Source organism: Bidens hawaiensis, unplaced genomic scaffold (assembly GCF_021521415.1).
Source record: "Bidens hawaiensis isolate Kalapana, Puna unplaced genomic scaffold, B.hawaiensis_p1.1 tig00030319_1, whole genome shotgun sequence".
Classification (NCBI taxonomy): domain Eukaryota; kingdom Viridiplantae; phylum Streptophyta; class Magnoliopsida; order Asterales; family Asteraceae; genus Bidens; species Bidens hawaiensis.
This window is the reverse complement of record NW_027495060.1, coordinates 93990-107500: the sequence shown is the minus strand read 5'-3', so window position 1 is coordinate 107500 and position 13511 is coordinate 93990. Positions and strand designations below refer to the sequence as shown.

The following is a 13511-nucleotide window of genomic DNA, read 5'->3' as shown; positions in this document are numbered from 1 at the left end:
TATGGTTGATATGCAGTGACGAAGCTTGGACTTTTATACATGGGCCCAAAAGTTACGGATCTTGTTTGGGGAGGGGGGGGGGGGGGACACTCCCGGTCCCTTCTATGTTGCGTCCCTGTTGATACTTGATATGGTATCACCGGTATTACTAAAACTTATGTTTTATATCAACTACATGGATATGAAGAGTGGTACCAAATTGGATAACGATCCACTTCCATTTGCAGCTTTGCCATAACCCAAATTAGGTTCTTCTTGCACATCTCGTGTGTTGAACCTAAGCCACCACCCCAAGCTCCACCTGCCTTCACATGATTAATGCATGTTTCCTGACCATGCACACATGATGCCAATTATATACATGCAATTACAATAACCAATTAAATAGCAAATTTATCACACACACACACACACACCTGCATTAGATTAATAAGGGTTTCTGTAGTAACTGTTTGGCCTGCCCCAACTTCATATGATCTGATATGAAAGTTTTGTCGGAATACAAAATCGTCTTTAAGTAGTCTACCTAAACCGAGATCCCCAACCATGTACGGGTAATTTTTGTTTTGGTCGAGCATCATCTTCGGTTTCCAGAAAATAGTTCTAATTTTGGTAGCATGTACCTTTGTAATATCTTTAACAACCAAACCCCAAGAAGAAGCATCTTTGTTCTTAGTAATTCCATGTTCATCAACGGCTCCTCGTCGAAGATTACTACGAGACAGGCAATGATATGAGAAAGAATTTGAAAAGCAAAATGCATTGGCAGTCATAACATTAACAACCATTGCTAACGATGCATGCTCTAAAAATTGAATCCCAATATACAATAAGCTAAGTTTTATTAACTATTTATAATGACCATATTTATTGATTTTCTTTATAACATTTTTATGGTGCATTATTCGCACATATCTAACTTATAGATCCACCTTAGGTAAAGTAGGCTGCATCACAAGTTGGGTATAATTATCCATCTATTACTCTAGTAAAGTAGGATTTCTAAGAGCATTAATAATGGGTCCTCATCCTTTACCCTATGGAAATTAAAATAATCCCTCATATTTGGGTATTCGTTATACATCCCCCGTTATATATTTTATTGTGGCTGTGAGTGAAAAAATATACTAGTAATTGATTATGAATATATACGAGGAAACATATATATGAATGAAGATGAGTACTCTATTGTAAATACTCTAACATCATTATTATTTTTTTTCTCGTCTCTCTGTTATTAAATACATCCTTTTCTATTTAATATAATGATATATTTTTAAAGTGTATACTTATAACTATATCTACATGTAAAACACATTTATTTTACATTATCCTCTATTTTTTAGAAACTTTGAGAAGTAGTAATGGAAGTCAAATTAAATTAAATAATATTTAATGTATTTTTGAAACCCAAATATATATAAACTATTACACATTTTAGAATTGATAGTATATGTGATACATTTTTTCACTCATATGATGTACATAAAGATTTAAGAATTTTATGTATTGATATTTTTCATCCTATGTGGTACACAAGTAGTTATATTGATATATGCAAACATGCGCGCCGTAAACAACTTTTTTTCTTGTTAACCATTCAAGTTAATATGAAATTTCAGTTTATGATTATAATATTTTGAGCGCTAAGAGTTTCACTGAGACAGGCCATAAACATCGATCACAAGATAATGGGAACGATTTTGGAATAAGCAGAATCTCAAGAGCTATTGTTGTTCGTGATGGGTTCTTAACGAGCGCATAAGAAAATTTTATTAGTAAAACCGAGTATTCATGTTACTTGTTTTAACTTGAAATCTTGTATAATTGTTTTGTATACTCAATATGTTATCAAAGAAGTTAAATACTATTTTTACGGAATTAGGTTTAAACATTAAGTATCCACTGAATATGTGATATGCTTTTACGGATATTGCAAGAAAAGATTTTCATCTAACTTGGATGCCAGATCACATCTTGATCGATAGATTATTAGCCTTCATATTGGCATTGATACCCAAATATTGTGTGGTTTCCAGAAAATGCAAAAGATAATATATACCTCAATTGTTATGTTAATAGCATTCATGAACAATTAATCCATGGTAACAAACATAGAGTTATTCCTTATTATTATTTAATTTTTATCCTATGGTGACAGCGTAAGTCAATCACTCAATTGATAGCATTCATGATTAATTAATGTAGAACATTCATCTACGACATATAAAACACTACTTCATAGCTCATATGGCAATGCATTAAAACTTAACGGCCGAAGGATAACGTTAGTCTTGAATTAAAGTTATAGCAATTTTATTATTATTTTTTTAAAGGCAGCATATTATTAAACTAAAAACGAACCAACCAGACACTAGGACAAACAAACAAAACCAAGACCATACAAGGCCATTACGAGAAATCAAAATATTCAAGTTTTGCTTGAGATCCAAAGAAAGCCACACACCTTGATCTCTTGAAGGGTGAAATTCACCACCGCCTTTCTGCCTTCAAAGATAATGTGTTGTAGGAATTTTTTTTTCAAATTTAAATGTAATTTTATAAAATATAGTTAAATTATAATATAATAGTACACAAGGCTGGCCCTTGGGTAGGGCGAGCCGGGAGGTCAGCTGAGACAGTTAAATTATATTATAATATCGTTTATTGAGTTTTTCCAAATTCATCTCCTACATACAAAAATATATATAAATTGATTAAATAATTAAAAGATAGATCTGATTTCATTAAATATATAAATATTTTATTATATATATTGACATAAATATCTGCATATTTTTAATCTATATAATTTAGGTAATTAGTTATTTGATTAAAAGGTTGATTGATATGTTTTGCATAGACATAAATATGTTTTCATAAAAAATACAATAGTTTGAGCGAGAAATTTAGGCTATGAATGAATCTACAATTAATATCATGTTTTCCCACATATTTTCTTTATTAGAACAAGTAGATTTATTATGTAATTTATTCTAAACTTCATAAAGATATTGATATTTTTATACAATTTATAATCTTGTGTAGCAATATTTTTCAAAACAGTTTATAGTTCATTAAATAGCAAGGAAAAACATAACTAAATACGACACGACCATATACAGTAAAAATTTACTCATAGCAAAACGATTGCTAATGTCTAAGAGTTAATTAAATATATCAAAAAATCAATAAAAGTTGTTAGTATAGTAACTTTGAAAATAATACAAATAGTAAAAATACTTGTCTATTTCATTTTTTAATATCAAAGACAATAATATTGTTAAACAGAACAAGGACAATAATATCAAAGACATGCCTATACTCTATCAGAATCTAATTAAACTCAAGTTTTGAAATGCAAACCAGGATTATATTTGTCTTTTAACGCTAACCATAAACCCTCAACCAAGTTGGTCCAATCTTAGTACACACAATATTTGATTCATCTTCATTTCACAATTGACATTTTTGAATAATTGAGTTAATTAATAGTGCCATTCTTATCATATTTTATAACTCAATGTTACGGCGGGCAAAAGTATGATAGCCAATGTAAAACTCGATAGCTAGCTTCTATCGAGTCCTGGCCGATTTCCATTTCTTGACCTCCATGTAGTCCAACCTTTCATGATCACACCACCTCCAATCTCAAGTTGAAGCATATGCTCGCAATCAACTTGGTCATAACAATCTAGCTTGCCATTGTCGGTTCCCATTACATAAGTGCGGGATTGCAACACGTTTTCCATTGTACACTCTCGGTAGTACTCTAAAGTCATGCTCATGAGCTCATAGTTCTCCAAAATTGAATATGGAACACTACAATATATAATAACCAAATGTCTTTCAGCATATGTTGCATACTTATATAAGAATGAAAGATAAGAGAGTTACCTCGAGAATCCACCCAATATATTTCGGATGGTTTACATGTTGGTTGGTATCTAAGTCGCTCCATCTTGGCTTGAAGTGCATATATAGTTGCCCATGAAATGGATCAATAAGGTCAGGTAAAGTTTAAGAAACCTATAGAAAGCGCATTTTAAAGATAAAACTATATAAGACTGACCGTTAAACCATTACGAACATACTCAACAATACTTCCATCTTGTGTTAACCATTTTCTAGTGGTAGGCGGTGTAGTGTCTCTAAATTGTTTCTCTAATTCATCTCGAACTTCATCTGAGAATTTGGATAACCTTCTTGTATCTTTGTTCATTAATAACCAAACACTACAAGATTAATACACAAGAATATACGGCTTTAATGCCTTGAAACAATATTTTATTAACACATTTACTATACTTGTAGCAAAACGTTGATACCATGAAGCTCTTAGTAATGTCTCGCCTGATTTCCTATCACAAAACGTCCAATTGGAGCAAAGTCCAATTTTTCCATATGCACCTTTCCAAGTATCGATTTGAATAACGTCATCACTGTACGTAGTTATCGTTTTGGGATGACAAAGTACATCAACTTCAAACTCGTATTCATATGTGTGTGTGTGTGTGCACGCTTATTTATTAAGGGCCTTTTTTTACCCCTTTTAAAAGGAAAGTTTCAATAGAGTACGTTTTGGTCATTTTATAAAACTTAGTATAAAAGGTTAACCTTCATCAATGCTAACTTGCTAAGGACCATTTGTATTACGCCTATACATAAAGTTCGACCTGCGATATACTTTCTTCTCATAGATGATGTGCAAACGTAATATATGGAAAAATATGTATATGCTCAATGTGGAAGATTACTCTTCTAATATTTGTGTTTTGTGAATTATTATAATATTATTGTCTCTTGCAAAGGTAGTAAAGGTTGTATGGACTAAAATTTGTTATAAGTAGCTTCATATGATAAAGTGCTTTGTTTTTATAGAAGTGCTTACTTTTTTAAAGAGATTAATTTGTTATTTCTTCTTTATAAGTTTATAGATGTCTAGTATTGGACTTATAAGAACCCCTTGTCAAACAGGTCTTCTCGAATAGAGCCCGGTTGTTTTATCGTGTTACATTAACCTTGGACTGCTCAGAGATGAAGAGTAGTACCAAATTGGATAGCAGTCCACCACCACTTGTAGCTTAGACATCACCCAAATTAGGTTCTTCTTACGCATCTCTCGTGTTACACCTAAGCCACCACCCCAGACTCCAGTTGCCTTCACCCAAAGAAGCTTAATAAGACTATAAGAGTCTTAAAATTAATTAAAAAGCTACATATCATATATTCTAAACAACACATGATTGGATCAATCGCGTGAAGTGCAAAGTTTAGCGAGTTCAGCTTGTATTGTAAACAGATCGTAGGTGAGGCGTTATTTGAATTGAAAACCTAAAATCAAATATGAATAAGCACGCAACGAATAATGATTAACTGGAACTGAAAGTATTAGAGAAGGCATTTTAACAAACACCTGGCAGGCAACAGTTTCGACGGTGGTATCCATCCTCCTTGGGTGGAGCAGGTTGGGTAAAGGGTTATCGATCACTTACGCTGAATCAAATACTTGCTCAATGGTGACAGTCGATAGAAATCGATGGTAGCAGTAGTCGTTAGGGTTCTCGTCGATTCTTACGGCGAGACCCATGGTGAGCAGCGTAGAAGAAGGAAAGGAGGTAGCAGTGTGTACGAGGTTAGAGAACCCTAAATCAAACACGTGTAATAAGTATTTGTACTGTATCCATAAAGAATTGTATGATTATGCTACATACAGTACCTACCTTTTCTGAGTTTTAAATATATACCAGATCTAAACAGAATTCAAGCTCAAATCTACCTAACCGAAAACCATAGAATGATCATGCGGAAAATAAAACAGAGGAAACTATTAACTGTTTAACGCGACTAACCAGTCATTATCTAACTAATGTATCAAATTAGAGTTACATACAATTAATAATAATAATAAAGTTAAACTTAATATTATTAACATATATTAGGCTAATAATACAATTATAATAATAATAACAATAACAATAATAATAAAGGTTAAGCTAGTTAACTGTATATGTACTCTACTAGATCTAAACAGAATTCAACCTAAAATCACAACACGATCATATATACATATATATAAACAAAATATAATATAATATAATTCATATGATTGATACCTGACTAGCGTCAGGATCAAGGCATGTCTGCGAATTTTTGGAATCCGAAATGGACTTCGGCGAAACGACGACGTGGCGTCTGGTTACAGAACGACGTCGTGTGGCGAACGAAGCGGAAGGTATTTTGTCGCCGGAGAGGTTAGAGGAAGAGAATGATAAGGACCGGCAGGATGATGATGTCATGTTTCTCCGGGCGGTGGAGTTGAAGAAATGCGGTGAAGTTAGTGATCCGGTTGCTGCTGCTGCTGCCATTGATGAATGGTGATCAGGTGGTGGTGAGGTGAAAGTGAAGTACTCGTGAAGTGTGTGGGAAGAGTGAGTGTGATAGATTTGGTAGTATAGAAAAGTAAACTAAACTATTAATCAATGTTTTCAGATCCGGCCCGGGCGTCGACCCGGATGTCTTATCGGGTCAAAGGTCGGACCGACCCGGAAGGGCGGACCGTTGTTTGACCCGGATGACGTCATAAATAATTTATATATATATATATATATATATATATATATAAAATTCATATTCATATAAAAATTAATAATAACAAAAAATAATAATAATAACAAACTTTAATGTTTATTTATATTTCATACATTGTTTTTTGAATATATATGATATACATTTGATCAATAAAGACATCAATGAAGCTTGGTTGGTTGGCTCATGGATAATTATTAAAGCTTCTACTTATGAAATAACCCAAGTTCAAATCCCACCATGCACATTTCATTTTAGATTTAATAAAAAATGGGTTTTACCGGTCGACCCGCCGGGTCACCGGGTCCGGGCCGACCGCCACCCGCCAAACCCGGCCGGGTTTTTCAAAAACGGGTCAAATACCTCACCCAGCCCGGTTTGAAACCGGGTGCCGGTCCAACCGGTCCGACCGTCCGGGCCAGATTTCAAAACAGTGCTATTAACTACTCCCTTGGGGAGTGACTAATGAGTAATGACTTAGCTTTATTCCCGTTTTGCCCTTGGTAAGAGGTGGATTTTATTATTATTATTATTATTATTATTATTATTATTATTATTATTAAAGTGCCATTTTAGTACTCGTGGTTTGGCAAATAATGCGAATTTAATCTAAAAAGTTTATTTTTTGCATATGGACCCTCTACATTTCCCAGTTCTTGCCAATTACATCCAAATCACTAACCCCGTTAAATTTTATCGTTAAGTTAGGGGTAGACATGTCTTTTCACTCTTTCTTTATTATAATACTTATTTAAGTAAACTGCGGTTTTCGTCCCTCTGGTTTGTCAAAATCTGCAGTTTTAGTCCAGTAGTTTCAAATTTGAAATTTTCGTTCTTATGGTTTTATTTCACTTGCAATTAAACCCGAATTTATTAACCTTGTTAAGTCTTGTCGTTAACCCATTTGCGTGCCCCTCATGTGATGATCAATTTTGTCTTTTTTTCTCCTCAAATAAACCTCAGGCCTAATTCGCAACCCCCTCACGTGAAGGGCTGGGGTGTATTTGGGGAAAAAGGGAAAAAAATAAGGAACAAAATTGTCCCTCACGTGAAGGGCACACTGATAGGTTTAACAGCCAAACTTAACGAGATTAGGGAATTCGAGTTTAATTGCAAGTGAAATGAAAAGGGAAGAAAATTGCAAACTTAAAACTATTGGACTAAAACCGCAGATTTGGACAAACCACAATGACGAAAACCATAGTTCACTGATATAAGTATTATAATAAAGAAATAGTGAAAAGACATGTCTACCCCTGACTTAACGATAAAATTTAACGGGGTTAGTGATTTGGATGTAATTGGCAAGAACTGTGAAACGTGGAGGGCCCATATGCAAAAAATAAACTTTTTGGACTAAATTCGCATTATTTGTCAAACCACAAGGACTAAAATGGCACTTTACTCTTATTATTATTATTAGTTATCATCTTTTGGTCGTTGTCGGTCTCAACTAATGAATTGGTTGTTAATGGTCTCATCGTTTAACGTATTTGATCTCAATGGTCTGCAATTAACAGAATCATAGCGTCGTTAGTTGCAGGTCATCGGACGTTTTTGGCCAGAAAACTCACATTTTTCCCCCGAAAAACTCAACATTTTCGTCCCAAGCATCTTTGTAACCTCGGATCAGACATTTAGAAATATATTCCTAGTAAAGTCTCAATTATTGAGGTTGTCGGAACTCTATAACCATCATCGGAATCGGTAGGTGTTCTTAAGTGGTGGTGAGTCAGTTGGTGGTGGTGGCGGTGTTCAAGTTGAGTTTTTCGACAAAAAAATATGACTTTTCTGGCGACCGGAAACTAACGGCGTTTAGATTCTTTTAGTCGCGGATTATTAGAACAAATACATTAAAAGATGAAACAGTTAGCAGTTAACTCGTTAGTTGGGACCGGCAGCGACAATAAAAACTAATTCACCTTATTATTATTATTATTATTATTATTATTAGATTTTGTGAAATGATTGTATGATTATATGATTGCGATATTGGTTTTGAAGTAACTTTCAAGAGTGATTATTATGACCTTTTTACGTGCTTTTTTTATTTTTATTTTTGTTTTAGTTTACATTACTGAAAGGGATGTGTAAGGAATGATTTGGACTAGGTGAACTACCGGATTAAATTAGAACCGGACTTACACTAATTTGATTATACGTATATGATCGGTGTTTGGTTTTTCTTTTTGGATAAATTTGTTTATTCGGTTTGATTTAGTTCGGTTCAAAATTGAAGAATTAGAAAACACTAGGTTAAGTTAGATTGTTCAAGATATCAGTTATGTTAAACATATCCATTTTCACCTACAATATCTACAAAGAAAGTCTCAAGGTTACCCGTTACTATAGGCATGTAATCAATGATGTATTTAATGATTACATATACGTAAGTTACTTTCTCATTCTCAACCAAATATGTCTTGTCCGGTTTTAATTACTTGATCGAAACTTGGATCTCTCATAATCCTATTGACCACTAGCACGCTAATTCTGGGTTTGCATTTTATCTCACTTTTGACCTCTAGACTTAAACCAATTATTCTTAAACCATTTCATACCTTCAACTATGGTAGGTGCTGTGTACACTATTGTTTATGTCCTATACCACTGGAGTTTTAGTTTTGCTCAGGGTTAACTTTGCAGGGAGTAAACTCAAGTTAAGCCTTTATTTGGATAGCGTCTTCAATTTAGTCCAAAGTTATATCCAAAAAAAAACACTAAATTATGAAAATGGCTTTTTAAGTTATTTGAAAAGATAAACATATTTGTGGTTAGTTGTTTTCCGTATTTTTATTTCATTTTAGACCTCCAACTTGAGGAAATCTTTTACTAAGAGTGATACTTATGTTCTTTAGCATTAATTTAACCAACTTATAAGTGATAATTGATAAATACTAAAGTCATTACAGTATACCAAATATTAAATACAAATTCTATAACTTTCAATCTGATTATCAAATCTATGAAACGTGTTTACTAATTATATAATTTATTATTATGCTTTAAACATCCACATGTGATTATATGAGGGCAATACGGGAATTTAAAAGTTAACTGGATACACTTCTTTTTTAGTTAGGCATTTAAATTATTAACAAGGTTTTGAACACTCGCGTTGCGACGTGCTGGCATATGTGTCTTAAGGTGGTGATGGATATACAATTCTTGACAAATATTATAATCAATAACGAAATTACACAATTAGAATCGCTTTAATTCAACCAAATATAATCGTATACAACAAAAATATCAATTTACCATGTTAACTAAATCCAACGGCTTTAATCTAAAGTTGGTAATTCTCGCTATTCCTCTACGAACCCACGGCATGTGCACCTGATTAAGTCCCAAGACCGAGGCCGAAACAATCGAACCTGCTGACCCATTTGCGACAGTGTTATGGCAGTTACCACCGCCAGTCTTTGCCTCTTGTATTTTCTGAATTCTGACCCGTAGGACCTCCTACGCAGCTATCAAACACCACGAATCGTATGACATGATTTGGCCTTGAAACCGAATCCTAAAGCACGACGTTGCTACCCGAATTAAGCTCAACAAAACATTTTGTAGTAGACAATATAGTATATGAATAAGTGTATTCAACCTAATCTACTAAATACAACTGCTAATCACCTTTAATTTTGTCATGTTCTAACTCAATAGAATAAATCTTTAAATAATAAAAAATGCAAATAATAAGGCAAAAATAAAGTAGCAAACTCACCATGGTGTGCGGATGAACTTATGTCTTATGGTAAATAGAAGAATGAAACTTTCCTGCATATAATTCAACAACGGTACACCATAATTGTAGCAAAAAGAAAAAAAAAACAACCGAGACTTGAAATCTAAACCTAGTATGAAAATAAATAAAAAAAGAAATTACCGAGTATTAGGCACTTTCTTAGAATGGTGATCATAAGAAACATAGAGAAATACATTCATTTGTACAGGATTCTACAAAAGCTCCATAAGATAAAAGAAGGCTTGTAGCTTCTTTGTGTTGCCAAGAGATACCTTTTCAATTTGGTTTGCTGTGAAAAGTAAATAGGAAAAAAGGATAAGGATATATTGGTTATATCAGATAAGGGCCACACACATGGATTGGAAAGTCACCAGGATGAATAGTTAATTGTGTGATACGTGTGTGGACATAATCAACCCGTTTCATAAATAGTGTTTTTTGAGTGTATGTCAAAACTTAGTTTTTGTTATATATATAATATAATGAGAACATTCAATAAATTACTTAGGATTAGTTTTAGCTCCTAGAGGAATTTGATTACATTGTACGTGTTGCTCTGGCTTTATTGAAATGGAACTCATTGTAAAACGTCAGCAATCAAATCTTGCAATGCGTTAGAGGTTAATTCGATCGGTGTCAGGTAACGAAACTAGTAATTACCCCCCCCCCCCCTCCAAAAAAAAGAAGAAAACTTTGTTAACACTAAAATATAACAAATTAACATAACAAAACACGTGTTGCGGTTACGAACCGATGACACTTCGGTTGGTACGTATTTGGTTATAACCCAAAAAATAAAGCAAACCATATATTCGTCCACTCTTAAATACAACAATGTAACATGTTTAAAATTAAAAAAAACGCACGTTGCATTTGCGAAATGATACGAATTCGTTGATTATGGAATCGAGAGACAAAAAAAAGTGATAAAAAACCCACATGTGCATTTGCGAACTAACGCGAATTCAGTCGGAGACTAAATCGTACATAGAAAACCATGTGTTGTGATGGTAAACCGACACGGGTTTGGTTGGTATCTGGTTACGACTCTGAAATTAAAGCAATAAGTTAATTCGTCCACACTCAAAGTACAACAAATTAACATATTTACATAAAAAAGACCATGGCGAAAACAAAAAATACATGCGTGTTGTGGCCTTGATCTAACGCGGATTCGCCCATAATCGATGGACTAAAATAACTCACAAGAAAAAAACCTTGGGTTGCTACTGCGAGTTGACGCGAATTTGGCCGGAATCATTTGACGATATCAACAATAAAAAAAACCCGTATTTAATTTACAGCAGCGAACCGACACGAATTAAAAAATGTATAACAAATTAAAAGCAAATAAGAAGTTCAGTGACCAATCAAGTGATTGTGTCACCAAACATCTTAATAATTATATATAATAATAATATTATGTACGGGCCAAAGTATGATAAGTTATCATTGATAACCAATGTAAAACTTGAAGACATGTTATTTCAAAACTTATTTTACTATTGGAAACTTCCAATTATAGAACTAACTGCTAGCTTCAATATTCGAGTCCTAGTCCATTTCCATTTTTAGACCTCCATGTAGTCCAACCTTTTATTATCACACCACCTCCAATCTCAAGTTGAAGCATATGCTCGCAATCAACTTGGTCATAACAATCTAGCTTGCCGTTGTCGGTTCCCATTACATAAGTGCGGGATTGCAACACGTTTTCCTTTGTACACTCTCGACAGTACTCTAAAGTTATGCTCATAAGCTCATAGTTCTCCACGATCGAATATGGAACACTCTACAATAATAACCAAATGCATTACATCACTCATGCATACTTAGAAAGATTGACAAGAGATGAGTTACCTCGAGAATCCACCCAATGTATTTCGCACTGCTTACATGTTGGTTGACATCTATATCGCTCCATCTTGGCTACAAGTGCATGTTAATTTGTGTATGAAATGAATCAATAAGGTCATGCATGTAAAACTTGGAGTAACACCAACTTGAAGAACCCAAATAGATAATACGAAAAGTTAGGTCATGACATGTGGTCGCCATTTGAGGGCGTAACAGTAATTTCACCCCCTTCATTTTCCCCCAATTACGAACACCCCAAAATAGGATCTTTCTCAAGCCCTCACTCTCTCTACCCCTCTTACTCTAGAAATGAAACCCTAAAAATGAAAACTCTTAGCATCCAAGGGGGTGTTTGGGTGAGCTTTTAAAACTTGCTTATTTGCTATTTGTTTGTTGAAAAGCAAAAAGTGTTTGGTAAAACAAATCTAAAAACTTTAAAATGAAGTTTTTCAAAAGTTGCTTTTGCTTTTAAAAAAACAAATAAGCATAAAAGTAATTTAAAAAGCTCCCCCAAACACCCCCTAAATTCAGCGTATGATGTGTGTACGCGCATATGATGCTGGCTGTGTATTTGTATTTCTCTAATTCGATGAAAATGTTGAAGGATTAAGGAGGTCACCATTTGGAATCAATGGTATGGTAGGTGGTTGGGGTAGGGGTGGGTGATGACAGATGGTAGGTAGAGGAACCAACATAGACGAGGCCGCTGGAAATGGAGTGGTCAGCCACCATGAGTTTTTAGGGTTTGTAGTTCACACATCGGCTGAGTTAATGGAGGCGGGTGGCTGCAACGGTAGGAGGTGGCATCAGTAACAAGTGTAACAAGTGGCGGTGGTTGTTAGGCAGATTTGTATAAATCTAATTTAAGGTTTTTCCTAGATTTACGTTGTGTTCCCGATGTCATTTATGAAAAGAAAGGCAAGAAAAATAAAATTTTATTTTCTTATCTTATCTTTTCTTTTCTTTTCTTTTGATATATATCTCCTGTTTCTCTTCAGTTTATTTTCCTTTCAAATCATTTCAATTTAAAAAGATACAAATTCTTTTGTTTTACTCATCGTTCCCCCCTCCCTCTTTTTTTTTCTTTTAATGAAACTCGGAAAAAACTCTTTTAATTTTTCCTTCATTTTCGTTTCTTATATGAAACTCGGGAACACATATTTTTTACACCTCATTCCCTTCCCTTTCCTCCTCTAAATGAAACTCGGGAACACAATGTTAGTGCAAATGATAGTTTATGTGAGTCGGATGTGGGAGTCGATCTCGTCAAAGATGAACGACCTCCTCCGACTCGTTGCCGAAGATGACGAGAAGGTGT

General features: G+C 34.0%; 2 protein-coding genes across 2 annotated transcripts in view; both read right to left on the bottom strand.

Annotated features, from left to right (window-relative positions):
* The window catches only part of LOC143580324 (palmitoyl-acyl carrier protein thioesterase, chloroplastic-like), a 2629-nt gene extending 1691 nt beyond the window's left edge, over positions 1-938 (bottom strand). Inside the window, exons 1-2 of the mRNA XM_077063389.1 lie at positions 417-938; positions 196-329 (exon numbers count right to left, since the gene is read on the bottom strand). Coding sequence (XP_076919504.1) covers positions 196-329; positions 417-788 — 506 coding nt within the window. The 5' untranslated portion in view covers positions 789-938. The remainder of the gene's footprint in view (positions 1-195; positions 330-416) is intronic.
* A 2631-nt stretch (positions 939-3569) lies between these two features.
* LOC143580323 (palmitoyl-acyl carrier protein thioesterase, chloroplastic-like) lies at positions 3570-5170 on the bottom strand (the record flags this gene model as incomplete). Its single annotated transcript, XM_077063388.1, has 5 exons — positions 3570-3824; positions 3898-3966; positions 4073-4235; positions 4329-4442; positions 5052-5170. Coding segments are annotated over 5 exons (720 nt in total), but the record flags the coding sequence as incomplete, so codon positions are not given.
* Positions 5171-13511: the final 8341 nt, after the last annotated feature.